We start from the raw sequence: 16291 nt of genomic DNA, 5'->3' as shown, positions 1-16291 counted from the left end.
CTACTATTATTATTATTATTTTGGCTTATTTCTTTTTCATGTCGTTTTTTGCAAGAGGTTTCCTTTTGGTATGATTATGATACACAATATTTTTATTCAAACAGCAATTGAATAAAATATTGTTTGTACCCCCTTCCCCCTTTCCACCCAATCCCCTTTTTTGTTTTCTGTTTTTTGTTTGTTTTTTCTTGCTTTCTCTCTCTGATGGATTCACACAGTACCAAGCAAATTGAAGGGCAAGTATTTTCAGTCTTAGACCACTACCCTTCCACCACCCCCTTCTCCTCACCTGTGTCCAGTATCCCCCACCCCTCACTCCAAACCTTCACCACTCCCCCTTACCACCACCACCACCCGGCCTGCTTGCCCATTTCCTTGCCCGTTTGCCACGCCTAACCTTGCGAATCACCACCAAACTCTTCCCCTTTCCTCTCCCCCTCCCCCCTCTCCTTATACTCTTTCACTCTTTATTTGGAAGCAACATGTCTTGTTATGTTCATAATAGCTTCACCACTACTGATCTCCCCACTCCTACCCTGTACATTGCTCAGAGACTCAATCCAGTATCGTTAAAGATGAGCCAATTTCATATGGAACTGTTATGTTTGAATTCAATTAAGGTTTTTGTAGCTAGTTTAATATCCTGCTCTTCTTCCTCCCTGCAAAAATACCTCTTCCACCCTTTCTGCTTTCTTCCTCCCCTGCCTCACACCTTCCCTACAAATTTTCTTTCCCTGTCCTTGTTCCTGTGCTTACCTTCCTCTTCAAGACAACTCAACCTGAATGGGACAGGGCTGTGCAGAGACCTCCAGGCTCAGAAAAGTTTGGAAACAGAGACCAATATCACTTTCTCAAGAAAACATTATGAGAGAGGGGGAGAAGCAGAACATCTCAAGACAAGTCCACATTGCTTGCAGGCTAGAGTTATTGAAGCCAAAGTACCATAATCCCCACAGTGGGTATCATCATTATTAGCAGAAGTCTTCACAAGGGTTTTCTGGCCACTCACTATCTCAAGGTTTCCAGTCAGAGATGGGACACAGCCCAAGGATCGTGTAGTGAACATTCAGTCTACTCACTTCTCACACTCATTTATAACATTCTTGATCCAATGGTTTCAAAACTCAATTAGTGGGGGGGGGAGGGGGAACAAGTCTAAAACTTTCTATCCTCTACACAAAGGTAAATTAATAAGATAGGGTTTTTCTTTATATATTTTATTTGCTTCCTCCCTTTCTTGGGTACAGGAAGTCCTCGACTTACGACCACAATAGGAACCAGAAAATTCATTGTTAAGTGGTAAAGTCATTAAGCAAGGCATCACATGACTATTTTTTGTGGAGGTCGTTAAGCGAATCACTGCGGTTGTTAAGTGAATCACATGGTCATTAAGTAAATCACATGGTTGTTAAGTGAATCATGCAGTTCCCCATTGACTTTGATCGTCAGACGCTGGCTGGGAAAGTCTCAGATGGCGATCATGTGACCCCGGGACGCTGCAACTATCATAAATACATTCCAATTGCCAAGCGCCCAAATTTTGATCGCATGACCATGAGGACACTGCAACGGTCATAAGTGTGAGGACCAGTCGTAAGTTGCTTTTTTCAGTGCCATCATAACTTCAAACGGTCAGTAAACAAATGGCCATAAGTCGAGGACTACCTGTATCAATATTACAACAGCACTTCAGTTTGAATACAGAACAGAGGTTGCAAACAGTACTGTATATACACATATACCTGAGCGTGAATTTAAGAAAAACAAGTATTTTTACACTTTATATAACAAATACTTTAAATAATATACTTTATATATTAAGAGCCTGTGTTATTAAAAGACTATGTTCAGGAATTTCAGGAATACCCATAGCACTAGCTGTGACATGAGGAGAAAGGGGAGTGAATTTTTAAAGCCCATTCAGTAGCAAAAGCAAAAGAATGAGGTGGGGAGCATAGCAGTGTTTAACAATCTACTTCATATGAAAACAATGATTGGAACATTTATCCCGTCAAAGTAAAGAAGCAAAAGGAATCAAATTCTGTATACTCTTGGTTGCTTCCATAATTCAAGATCTCCAGGGTCAGTATCCATATAAAACTGACAGGTATGGCTTGAAATGGCATTTAATTAACACAAAATCCAAGAAAGCCCCAGAGGGAGGCTTCTTATTAGACTGTGATCTGTTCCACACAAAAAGACATGAAGCTGAAATGCCTTGCAATAAATATATGGCCCTCATTTCACTCAAACCTCCCCCAGATACAGGCATACCAACAATTGTGAGTGAAATTCCCTAGGTTCTATGCTTATAGCTTCACAGAATTTCATGAGGTTAAGCAAGTCTTCCCCAAGTCTATATCTATGAAAGTTCAGCCATACTGGCTGGGAATTCTGGAAGTTGTCATCCCCAACAAAGCTGGATGGTGCTCAGTTTGGGAAGCCCAGCTTAAGCACTTGGCTGAGGGGATGGTGCAGGTAGATAGGAAAAGATACAGAGTGTATAAAGTCACTGAGAAAGGAAGAGACCCTAGTCAAAATACACAGCTGCAACACTGTGACATTATCAGTGACTGGATCTCAAGCACAGGAGTCCTCAGCCCTGTTCTATCAGCACTGAGCTGCCTGCTCCTGACCCTGTATTGGCAATGCTGATGAAATAATTACTTAGTGTTTTGTATTCCTTTCCTCTTCCTCCTTTCATTGGCTTGTTTCCAGACCCTGCCTTATAGTCCTGTTCGAAAACAACAGTCCAACCTATGGCTGTGCTGCCCTCATGAAGGGCCACATACGTCTTGCAATGCATTGTGGGAAACATTTGGGGGAAGGAGAGGGGTCTCACAGTCCGTCTGTTTATATTGACACATTCTGAAGCACAATTTGCAGCTAACTGAAAAATACAAGTCTGGTGAGATTGATTGAACCAATGTGAAAAGCAAGTGGGTATTCTTCAGAGGAAAGCCTGCAACAGCTATCCCTCCCCATCTTTCTTTCTTTCTTTCTTTCTTTCTTTCTTTCTTTCTTTCTTTCTTTCTTTCTTTCTTTCTTTCTTCCTTCCTTCCTTCCTTCCTTCCTTCCTTCCTTCCTTCCTTCCTTCCTTCCTTCCTTTCCTCCCTTCCCTTCCCTTCCCTTCCCTTCCCTTCCCTTCCCTTCCCTTCCCTTCCCTCCCTCTTTCTTTCTTTCTTTCTTTCTTTCTTTCTTTCTTTCTTTCTTTCTTTCTTTCTTTCTTTCTTTCTTTCTTTCTAGGTTTAGATGCTGAAAGGAGACTTAAAATACTACACTATTCTCTAGGAGGTAGATATAAAAATACACAGTTATATTTTGGTACAATTCCTCTCCCAGAATTATGTCAAAAGCCTATGAATATATTTAAGGTAACCTGTCTTTATCTGTATCACAGGAGAAAATGTTGCTGAGTTCTTAAGGCTTTCTTCTTCTCCAGTCTTCAAAGCAGTGGATCAGAAAGTTTTATTCACTTCCTCAAAGCCCCTACTGGCAAAAGGACCTCAGAACAAACTCTGAGGAATTCATCTATGCAATGTCTCTATAGGCATCACCACAAAATCTGTGGAGGCTATGGTAGTTAGTTTTTTATTTTATTTTATTTTATTTTATTTTATTTTATTTATTTATTTTTTATTTTATTTTATTGCACTGATAAAAATAGCAATAATTTTAAAAAGAGAAAAGTCAGATTTTATTACAGAGCTAACATATAATTTTTATCCCAGTAAAAAAACTGCTTCACACATTCTAGCTCTATGCAGTAGTGTGTACATATGAAGGATGTAAGTAGTCCTGCTCAGTTAACATCTGCACAGGACCATTCTCAATTGTGGCAGGGTCTCCAGGGAACTGGCTATAATTTCATGTTTGGCTCTGAAGACATCAGCAACTCCATCAGAAGCCTCAGCCTATGTTCTTTTCCTGCCCCTGAATGAAAATGGTACAAAACCATTCAGTTGTTTTCATGCGGCATAGGCAGTTAACTGGCTATCATTCAGTCTGGTGAAGAGAGAGCTGTTGAGAGTAAGAAAGACTATCTTAATAGAGATAGGCAAGATTCGTTACCATTACCAGGGGAAAAACATATCTTAAGTCCACAACAAGCAGAAAATATGCAGAAAAGGCTCAGGCAGACACCTCTCTAATTCACATGAGTATAAGAAGGGGAGGAGGTACAGCACAATGAGATTTGCAAAACTGTTGTCAACCCCACCAGATAGACAAGACCAAGAATCAACTCCACAGAAGGCTAATATTACTTTTATTGATAGTGGCTATGACAACAGAATGTTGCAAATCTGATTGTGCTGTAATTCCTCCCGTTCTTATACTCATGTGAATTAGGAAGGTATGTGTGATGGAATGGTGTTATGAAGGCCACACTCAGGGAGATAAGCGTTTCCTTAGCCCTCAACAGGAGCATGGGAAGTTTAAGAAGATGAGACTGGCACCACCCTAAGGAATTCACAGTGTTGTGGCTTGCTGGCTTGGGAACTTAGGTTCAGTCTGGAGAGATTTCTGTCTTGAGGTGGAAGCTAATAAACACAACAGAACTGTATTGCACTGTCTCGTGGAGTTCTTTGGGCTGAACCTGATAGTATGTGTCTGAGCTTCTTCCACATATTTTCTGCTTGTTGTGGATTTAAGATACGTTTTTCTCTTTGTCATTTTGGTAACAAACCTCAACTCTTTCTGTCAAGGTCATCTTCTTTACTCTCCACAAATGAGAGCTGGTGGCCATTTTTAGACCCACAAGATACAACCCACACATTGTAGTTAAAAAGCTGTGTGCAACAGAAAGTTAGATGGCAGCATGTGTGTGCTCATTCATTTGAGTCTTGTGCTTAGTGACTTCTGCAGGCATACCAATGACTGTTTTAAGCAGAAAATTTGTAAATTACAAATGACTGCAAATATACAGTATTTTCTTTTTTTGTTGTCTATATTGCATGTTGGAAATATCACATTTCCATTCTGGTCAGAGCAAGGTCTTGCTCTTCCTTTGTGGTTATGACTATAAAGGCCAGTAAGTCCCTACTACTTTTTTTTAATCATTGCTTGGCATAATTTTATATCCCTAGGAAATTTGTTTTTTGTTTTCATTCTTTAGTTAAGCCATTAATTTAGAATAAATTCTTGTGTGCAGTCAATTATATATGTTTGTGGTCTTGCTGCCAAGTCTAGAGTGTTAATTATTGCTAAGTGCTACTGCGCTGTGGGGATTGTGATTAGAGCTCCAATGCTCCTGGCAGAGGTTGATGTTTGCAGACTGGACTGGGTAGAGGGGAAGATAGTGGTGGGATCTGTTAGGAGTTGAAGAGATGGACAAATTCCTTAGCCCTGATCTTCACTAATCAGCCTTACACTGATCCTTCATTGTGTTGTTGTTGTTGTTGTTGTTGTTGTTATCATCATCATCATCATCATCATCATCATCATCATCTTTTAGTACCAAAATAATCCAGAATAAAGTATCACTTATCATACGATTGAATAGATGGGACTGATATGCATTCTGTAGCTTTCAGTAAAGAGACAGTGAATCCTATTTCATTTAAATGGTTTGTAGTGGAATACTCAGTTCTGGAGCAATGTAGGGTCACTGAAAAGAGAAACGTAATCCAAAATGATAATGTTTCTTTGCTAGATACATATTTTACACTACTTTTAAAGAGTAGCATGAATATTTTTAAAAAATAAATAAACCAGGAGAGTATGGGTTTTAGGGAGACTTCCATACCTCCACTGTTTTCACTTTCCAACTTTTTAGAAGCAGATTGGAAATGATGTCTTTTCTTCTGCTGGTTTGAAATACTGAAAACAACGAATGAATGAAAGAATCCCTGCTTTGCCCTGAGCTTCTCAAGTCTTGCAGCAACAAAAATCTCCTCTCTCCCCACTCAAATCAAAAGGGAAAGAAAAGAAAGCACAATAGCCTGTTGCTTGGCAGGTAGGCTATACTCTTAATGAAAAGAAGAAGGAACATGACAAAACTCTTCTCAATTTCATCCCTGCTCTGGACTAAAGAAGAGGAGCTGTAAAGCCCTCAAAATGGTGTTTCCCACATAGGATCCTGAAGCACAGGAGCCAGAAAGAAGGGTGACGCCAGAGTTTGCTCCCACAGGAAAATGAAACCATTGCTTTTCAACTACACCTCACACTGGGCCAAAGATAAATCAACTAATCTCTCCAATACAGTGAAGTTGTGGGAACATAGACATGAATCCAGAACTTCTTCCACACTAGTACAGAATTGTCATACAGAAGTGACTTAGGAAAATCCAAGTCTTTCAGACATGGTGCTAAGAAATCACAGGCTTTTATCTTTCAGCCTTCATTCTTTGATCTACTTAAGACCTACAGTACTATATGCCATGCCAACAATAGGTCTGTCACTGAGTAGGTTAAACCCAAGAAGACATAACCACACATTGGCTCTATATTCTGTACCAGATTAGGAGATAACTCATTATTGTCTTCTTTATCATGGATAACTTGTAACCATTATTGGTTGGGTTTACTGTACCAAAATCATTTTAGGCATGAAGGACCAATAAAGATGGTCCATCCCCAATAACTAATGGGATCTATCTGTTCTTGGAGAGCTTAGGGATGGATCAGGGCACCTCTGATGGCAGTCCTGATTATGTCCTAGGGACTTCTGGAATTGATGCAATTGCTCCTAGATGCCTTTGTATGTGGCTACGAACCAAAAACGTCCCTTGACTCCTGGCAGGAGACCCCCTGACAATTATTAGAATACAAGTGAAACAAAACTCACCAAAAATCTGAGAAAATGTAACTTAAGGCCCATCTGAAACCTATTCTGTATCACAGACTGATGGTAGCTGTGAAATCTTCCTTCTCCACCCAATGTCCATTACCTGGATACATTCTGACAAGCTTTCCTTCAAGATGACAGCATGTAAGGCAAACATTTAGAAATCTCTCTTCATATTTTATCAGATAAATTCCAGTTATGAACTTTTAAATGTTATTATTTGAAATATTATTGAATCCCAATACATGCCTGTTTGAGTCCTTCTTAAATTTTGGTTGTCTAAAGAGCTATCCAGAGAAAGTTCAACTAATAATTATGCCTAGGTTGAAATTATTAAATTTTTATTATATCAAGATTTCAGGGGAACTATTGCTGTAAGATTATTCTTTGAAAGAAGGTTTCGTGTACAGTACTGCAGAATTATAGATAAGTGTCAAGGTTGCAGTTATTGGTAAATCTGATCAAGTAGCAAATCAGGTTGGCTGTTTTGGTTGGATCAGATTCTCAGGATTTATTTCAGTCTGAGTCCCGGACAAAATCAAGAAAAAATCAGGGAGTGCTGATACTGTTGATTCTCCATCAATAGCTATTGACAGCAATAACAGTGGTATAGTTCTGAACCACTTTCCTAGATTAAAAGCTGAATAAATTGCTATGCATTGCTTCTTTTCCTATCTCATAAATTGGCTTCATCAATGATTCTGGCAATCATTTTCTGTGAAAATTGGCCAAGGAGATCCCCCAGGATTTCATTTTGCTTACCATATTTGCTAAGAATTACATGAAAGTGTTGCATAAGATAATTCAAGGATTTGAAGCACAGTATCAGCACTGTGATGATTGCACCCAATTCTCTTTTCTCACTGCATCATTTGTGGCACAGGTTTCCATAAATTATTCCTAGAGGTCAGGAATGGAACGGATGAAGATAAAACATAATTCAGTGCAAAATGGCAATGCCATTGAAGAGATGCCTCATAATGTATAGAGGGCATGTCAGTTCTGGTTGAAAGAACTTTGTTCCCCATAAAAATAAATTTGTTGGGAGACTCATCCCTTTTAGCAAGGTCAGTTGGGCAGAAGCAATGATAAAGCCTTTTATTTTATTTTATTTCATTTTATTTCATTTTATTGAAACATGTTTTGGAAGGGCCCCTAAAGCACATCTCAAATTAGGCCTATAATCCCACTTACCTGAGATTTGTCTGAGTAGACATATGTAGGATTGTATTATAAAACACAGAATTCCAATAAAATAACAGTAGTACAGCCTGTCCTTTATGTCCTTTTCTCCCTTTTCCCTATGATAACAGGAATTCAGGACATTGGGATTCTTCTATCTCTCTTTCATGCCACAAGAATTCTTACTTCTCTTTCTTAGATAGTTAGAATTAAATTTAAGGAAACTTGCAGCATCAAACTTTCAAAACATGATAACATTTGGCAAATGTGCCTAATATATTTGCAAGGATTTCTGTAAGGAGATGCTCTGCAGCATACCAGAGAAAATTAACCAGCTTAATAGAAAAATCAAATAACAGAATGAAAGACATTTGTAATATACAGATTACAATATAGGCATCATTTGCTTTTCTGGAAAACTGTGGATCATGTTCACTCAATACCTGCACCACTACTAGTGAGTACCATGCTTCTGGTTCTGCTTCTACACATGCTTCTACTGAGTGTGTTAAATCTATTTTTGTCCTATTTTGCTCTTCCAGTGTTATGCTGTAATAGAACCCTCTAGTTATTTATTGAATCAGTCATTCAGTCACTCACTAAATTTATATCTCACCTTTCCTTGAGGAGCTCAAGGTAGCTTATATAGGCTTCCTTCTTCCTGTTTTTCCCAAGAAAAATCCTGTGAGGTCCCCAAAGTCACCCAGTGAGCCTCCATGCCTGAGGGTGGACTTCAACCTAGTTTTTTCTGCTCCTCATATAACACCTTAACCCCTATACCATACCTGCTCCTCACTTTAATCAATAGCCATTTACTGATAAATAAAATGTACACTATATCTCAGAATATTGTAGACAGTTCAGAGCATTGGCCATGTACAATGCTCCACAGTTGTTTTGATTACATAACAGTGACTCCTATGAAATTTGGAAGGCTATTTCACACACTGACCTAGGAGGGATGGCTGTTGCAATGCTCTGAGACCTCTGTCTGCTAGAAGAGACAGCTGCTGCACCCTCTACAATGCATTGCGTTTTACCTCTACCTGTGGGTAAGTCTTTGGTTGGACTGTCTTCATAAAGGACCCTGGTTTGGCCATGTTGATGCCTGAAAAATAATTTTTCTTAGAAAATATTGTTTTAGTAATTCTCTTTTTGTATGAGCAGAGCATGTGATTTCTTTTCTTTGTAATTTCATAATAAGAGAGAGATGCCCACATGACCTACTAAACATACATATATATGTATATATATATAAGTATGAGGATATATATGTGTGTAGGTATAATTATATATAGTCCCAAAGCAATATTTTATATATATATATATACAATCTACCAAATATATTTAATTACAGATTACGGAATTTTAATTGTATATGATTAACACTCAAAATCCACCCAATGTTGGCAATTTATTGGCTATAGCTTTCTTCTGGTATGACTTGAGCTCCCAAAGTGTATTCTCTCCTTTCTCTCTTGTTAAAATGAGCCAGTGGTTTTGCCTCTTCTGTTTATTCCTGTCTCTTTTCTCTTTCTCTCTCCCCCAGCCCCATTTTCTCTTGCTCTGCCTCTGTCACCTTCTGAAATTGAAGCTGCCTTCTTCCCTCATTTCAACTCCCTGCCGCATAATGTTACCTTTCTGTTGCAGATTTTGAATACCTGCTGCCAAACAGCTTTGAGTCCGAGGGACATGTATTCATTGCTCCAAGGTAGCTTTGTGTGTGAGCTTGCTGAGGTGTCCATTCAACCACTGATCCTGGGAGTGGTTCAACTCCCCTTCCCCAACCCCTTTTCCGTCCCTGCCACACCTTCAGATATTCTACTTCATCACTCCTGACCCCTTTGGAACTGATACACCTCTTCATTGTGCCAACGTCTTGATCATTTCTTCCTTTTTTTGTGTGTCTGTCGTCTGCCTGTGTGCCAGTCTGGGGGACTATGATTGCCGCCACCTACACCATGTTGTGTTACCATTGGCGGCTGGCAGCATAGCTGTCCCACCTTCTGTTCACTCACCTACATAAGAAGAATATATATATATGTATGGCTGCGTATGAGATACATATGTAACATACATATATAGGTATAGTTTCTGAAAATCCTCACAAAACAATAAACAGCCCTGTTTCAATCTTATTGAGATCATGACATCATGTAAACAAAAATCCACCCAGAGCATCTCTAAATTAGACCAGACTAAGAAATCAGATAGGTCAGGACTACTTTTATTGCAACAGCTATAGTTGCAGAGTCACTTTTTTGTGAGATGGGCAGCTATATGATATAAATAAATAAATAAATAAATAAATAAATAAATAAACAAACAGAATCTTGCAAGTCTGAATGTGCTTCCCTCTTCCTCACTTTATCTTTGTGTGAACTAGGGAGGGGCTTGCCTGAGACATTTCCTTGTGTTTTTTTATTTGTCTGGGCTCAAACCCCTATTATCTGATTGTTACCTTGCTAGCAGCTGTTCCTCATGTCCCTCAAAGCCATTCCCTCTTTCCTCTACATGCATATTACTATTGACCTATTATATTGTAATACTATTCATAAAAATCACAAGTGCTGCACTTTGTAAGCCTTACTCTATCAAATTTAATTCTTTCAACTCTTTCCAATTTATTTCAAATCTATGGAACAGAACATTTGTTATCCAGTCCAGTATAGTGGTCAGAATGTTACACTAGGCTACAGTAAGCTTAAATTCACAGAATGGTTTGGGGATAAAACTGGAGAAGGGGAGAACTATATATGCTATCTGAGATTTGGGGGTGGGGGTGGGGAAAAGCAGAATTCCATATTCCATAAATAAATCTTGTTAGACTTACAGGCAACACAATATTAGCCCACATCTCATAAACTGATGATATATTTGGCATCCAGATAAAATGACAATGATCATTGTTTGAGATGGTCATTTGCAATGGTAAAACCTATTTGGCTCCTCCAACCACAGGAGCACAAATACAAATGAAGATGGAGCTCTTACATCTTTAATAGTTCTTTAGAAGAGGGGAAGTCAGAAAAAGTCTCTTGCAAGCATGTCATACTGTCTGATCACCCCTTCTACCCAGAACTTTTAAAGATGCATTAATCCAGGCCTCTTCTGTGCTTGACGTGACCCTCTACCCTTAATATACTGTATGAAAATGGAAGAAATGCAATTTTAATAGCCTTTCACAAATTCAGCTTTATATAAGGCAGAATAATACAATGGATAGGTGAAGTTCTAACATTTCTTTAAGCAACTATGAGATTTATTAATCCTATAGAGCAATCCTATACATAAATACTTAGAAGTAATGTAATCCTTACTGAGCTCTGTGGACTTTATTCCCAGGTAAGTATTTATAGGATCGCAGTCTTAAAATGTATGAGTCTCATACAAGGATTATTTATTTATTTATTTAATTAATTAATTAATTAATTAATTAATTGGGATGAGGAAACTGTGTCCCTCCAGATAATGTTGAACCAACACAGACAGCATCTTTCGATATTGGTCAAAGTGGACAGGGCTGCTCAGAACTGTCATTCAACAACATCCAGAGGGACATGAGTTCTTCATCTTTGTTAAGCATTTCATTCAGGATAAGAGGGAACAAATAACCAAGGAAAAACTGATTTCCAAAGAGAGTCCCAGTGCTTTTCAAAAACAAATTTCCTTCCTCAGTTTTGGTTCTTCAATCAGAGAGTTGCAAAGTTTACTTTGCAGGTTGCTGAATGTCCATGAGGAAGTACGTTTTATTTTCTTAAATTCTGTGGGTTCTAGTTTAGCCACTTCTGAGAATGAGGTTCACTGACATTTGTTGCATTCAGTGCTTTACATTTGGGTTTGACAGTACATGAGGGGAGCTGTAAAATTAATAGTTTTTATCATTTAGGGCTACCAAATCTGGGGTGCAAAAATCCAGATGGCTACCACAGTCTTCTGTATCTACACTTTTCTATGTCTCTTTGCTGTCATTTGGATTTTTGCACCCCAGATCTGGCAGCCCAATTATCATTACTAATGGCTATGTTTTTCTGCAGTAAACACTGTCCACCATAAAAATACATGATTTCCATGGGGCATTGTATAAATCATGGATATCAATTCGTGTTCAAATTTTCAGTTACTTTTCGATTTAAGATTTTTTTTTAGAAAGTGTACTTTTTTTGTACAGATATCTAGATATATAGTCATAAAATAAAGGGGGAAACACTTTTTATTCTCTTCAAAACATTCTTTGCAACCCAATGTCTAATTAGGTCTATCAACTGCAGCCTTTCCCAGCCTGATTCTTTTATATTTGTTGGACCACAACTCCCCCCAATCCCATCCAAGATGACTGACAGCCATATTGTCAAATTCTAAGAGGTGTCATGTAGCCCATCTGGAAGCTACCAGAGGTTAAGAAATGCAGATTTATCATTATATCAGAACAAACAGGCTTCTGTTCTATCAAGCATTCATTCATAGTGATTACTTGACATTTCTTTAATTCCAGCTACACTATTTATCAGACTTTCAGCCCCAATATCACTTGGCAATATGCTATGAAGACTGTATGATAACTCATCATTACTAATATGGCCAATAGTCCATGGTAATTTTCAGAAACCATATATCACTAATAATCTATTTGTGGGTGTGCAAGCACATATATCTGTACATATTTGTGTAGATATATAGGTGGATGGAATATTGTATATATATATAGCTCTTCAAGAAGCAAAATAATCTGGGCAGCTAGGATTTTATGTTGTATTGACATACATTGATGGAAAATCTAAAGGTTAATAATGCAAAATAAACGTGTATCTTACTTCTGTGAAAAAATTGTTAGAAACTGGTGAATGTCAAATCTTATCCAACCACTCTACAGAATATATTTTAATTGCTTCTGCTTTCATACGCATTCATTTTCTTGGCTCTAACAAATGAGATGCATTCTGGACCTGCTGCTTGGTCCAAACTTATTAACTCTCTGTATTTGAACTGAAGTTTTAAGAGACTTACTGCTTTTGTGCCAAAGATGACTGTGCAACATAGCAAAGTAGTTTTATCCATAGAATGTACTCCACTTATACATGGACAGGCCTTTGCTTTGAATACACTCTTTGTGACAGAGGCTTTATGCAAATTACACCCACTGGTATCCCCTCAGCTGCACAGCTGTTAAAAGATGCAGGAACCTATCATCTTTTACATCTGGCCACCTGCTGGGATGTCCAGTGTGACATTGCCATGAATCCAATCAGTCTCTAAGTTGCAGGCAGGCAACCTGGTTGGTTGCCTCCAAATCCTTTGGATTACAACTCCAGAATCTGCAGTCAGGATGCCCAATGATGAAGGGTAAGAAGAGGTGTTATCTGAAACATCTGGAGGGCACCAATAACCATTCTCCTGCTATAAATGAATGATCTCTTTATATTTAATTCTGAAAGCTATAAAAAAAACAGGACCAAATACATATACATTCTGTATCTTCCATTCCCCTTGGTTACTGGCAATGCAAAGCTAGATCATGCAAACTTTGTAGTTGCAACTGAATGAAAACTCCCAAAGATAGTGGCAAATGGGGATAGGAACAAGTCTAGTTCTGTTACGTATCTTTACAATTCACAATGGTCTATATATGCAGAGGCATAGACACACAGCAAGGTACAATCTTACATACAAATCAACCCATTAAAAAGACTGAGCTGCTAAGAGCTTCGGCTCTTTTTAAATAGTTTTTTAAATATATGAAGCTCAGTACTGAATGTGCATATCCTTCTGCAAGCAAACACCAGCACCTATCTGTCTAAATGAAGGGTACAGATATGTCTACAGTTTGTATGTGTGTCTGTAGCAGTATTTCAGTGCATAATCCTGGAGTAAAGCATGGCTGGCCATCCTGTTTTCTATTGCTATGGGGAAGAGTGGTTCACTGTGACTGTCCCAAAAATCTCTGTGCATTGTGGAATCTTGTTTTGTTCCACCAATAAGACAGATCTTCAGCGTTTTCTCATGTGTCCCTTTTCCACTTTTTCCTATCCTGTCCCTGACTTTCTCAAAGAGTGGAGTTTCAGGGAAGAAACATTTTGAATAGTTAATATAAAGCCAACTGAAGATGGCTGACTTATCAGTGTCTTTTCCCCCACCCACCCTCCAGAAAAACAAAAGAACAGTGACACTAATTTTAATTATTGGGTTGGACTGTGATCAGAGTAGATGAAAAGATCGTATCTGATGAAAGCATATGGTAAGTTGAGCACTAGGCGATGAAACAGACATGAATTTGCTAGATTTGCCACTTTTGCTTTAGCATTTTTTTGAGGGAAACCAAATTCTGTATCATGACAAAGCATTATAGATAAGAGAATCTTCTACTCTTTTCACAAATTATTGAACCTACATCTCTCCTCTTTCCATTAAGAGAGAGGTAAGTATCTTTATCCCTCATTTACAAAATCCCATACGAAGACCAATGAGGAAGGCGAGAAACAGTGCAGTTGTGCCTCCAAGTTCAGCACCTCTCAAGATAGTATCTCAGGCTCCAGTCGCCAAATGCTTAACTTGCTGTCTTCTCTGGGATCCGGCCCTGCTTAACTCACCAGTGCTCCTGGCTACAGTGGAATTGGGTTGCATCCCTTGACAAATAGACAGATACATAGGTGCTACATGTGTGTATGCATGTAAACAGCCACATATACACTTATCCTAGTGTGTGATTTGGACTGCAGTTGTTGCCATTCAAGAAGCCCATCGTATTAGAATATGGTGTGTTCCATTTAAGTTATACCTGCTTAACTCAAGCAACCCTTTGGGGAGACTACAGATGGGATTAAGAAAGAAGGAAATTTCCCATCATGGATACATTTCATAAATGCTGCAATAATCAGATAAGTGGAAAAAATGATAAATTAATCCATCTTCACTCGATTGATTTAACAACTCTTACTCCAACATCCACTAATTTTTTCTAGTCATAAATATATACTGTGGAGAAAAGGGAATGGTTGTGGACTGAATTAGTGGGCAAAGGAAGAATTAAACTTTTGTCTCTTCCTGACAGTTCTCTTTGGCCATCCTTTCCAAAACTGGAATCCTCTGCTGGTTGGAAATTATGGAAATTCCCAACATATCTGAAAGGTGCCAGATTGGGGGTAGTTTCATTAGCAATATTGTTTTGTGTTACCATGATACAGCCAATCCATATTTAGAAAAATAGGATTTACCAAGTTAATTTATAGTTTCACCTTTTACCCATTTAACGCCAGAAATCTATTCAGAGGGTTAAAAAAAACCCTGATATCACCTGTTTTTTTAGAAGACTGATTGATATGCATTATGTCATCTTAGACTAGCCTTTAGTGTTAGAATTAGAAAACAATTATATGTAGATATGAAAAGTGATAAATAGTGCCATTGTTGAAGCAATAGCAAAGAGTTCTTTCTGAATTGCAAATAAGCAATAAAGTCCTATAACAGAAACATGCAAGAAAAGAACCTTGAAAAAGATGCTGAGAGTCTAGAAAGATAAGTGGAATGGTTTTAGTAAGATTTAGGGCTGCATAAATTGACCCATTATATCAGTAACTGGCACTGCATACAGTGGTACCTCAGTTCACGAACTTAATTCGTTCCACGATTCTGGTCGCGAACCAAATCGGTCGCGAACCGAATCAAATTTCCCCATAAGGTTCAATGTAAATAACGTTAATCCGTTCTGACCCCTACGAATGTGGTCGCCAACCAATTTTGGTCGCCAACCGAATCAAATTTTCCCATAAGGTTCAATGTAAATAAGGTTAATCCGTTCTGAACCATATGGTTTTTTTTTAAACCACAAAAATATGAAACAAAGTACAGTATAGTACAGTACGAAGAGAGAGAACACTAACCTTGCTTGAGGCGACTTCTGGCGTGGAGGACAGGAAGGCGGGTGGGGAGGCAGTTATTGTTTGGAGGGAGAGTCCCCCTAGCCTACAGGAAGCCACAAGCACATGTCAGAGCAGGGAAAATGGCCACGGGTCGTGTTCGTCACCTGATGCGGAGTTCGCGAACGGAAGCAAAATTTTGCAAATGGTGCTGTTTGTGAACCAAATTGTTCGTGAACAGACACGTTCATGAACCGAGGTATTACTGTATACCTCTTTTGCTTGGAGATAGCTACTGCTTATTTCGTGTCTTTTAATATGGTTTATTTGGGGCTACATAGAATCTTCAGAAACTATCTAAAGAGGCCAGGAGGTAGTTCCATTTAGGAGACAGTAAGGAATTTTACCTGTGTCCCAAATTACCAATGTTCACTTGTTCCCTGCCATCAAATCACATTACCAGAATAAA

At 38.5% G+C, this 16291-nt stretch overlaps 1 protein-coding gene across 2 annotated transcripts in view; it reads left to right on the top strand.

Annotated features, from left to right (window-relative positions):
• The window catches only part of CACNA2D2 (calcium voltage-gated channel auxiliary subunit alpha2delta 2), a 656510-nt gene that overhangs the window by 615936 nt on the left and 24283 nt on the right, over positions 1-16291 (top strand). Inside the window, exons 23-24 of one of the 2 annotated variants that reach the window (XM_088134017.1) lie at positions 219-236; positions 9620-9680. In XM_088134017.1, the coding sequence (XP_087990143.1) occupies positions 219-236; positions 9620-9680 (79 nt within the window). The remainder of the gene's footprint in view (positions 1-218; positions 237-9619; positions 9681-16291) is intronic. The other variant, XM_088134018.1, reaches the window with a different exon arrangement.

This window comes from Python bivittatus, unplaced genomic scaffold (genome assembly GCF_059951505.1).
Source record: "Python bivittatus isolate LINGU-HERP-01145 unplaced genomic scaffold, Pbiv_v1 ctg000080_np1212, whole genome shotgun sequence".
Lineage (NCBI taxonomy): Eukaryota > Metazoa > Chordata > Lepidosauria > Squamata > Pythonidae > Python > Python bivittatus.
This window is presented reverse-complemented; position numbering and strand designations above follow the sequence as displayed.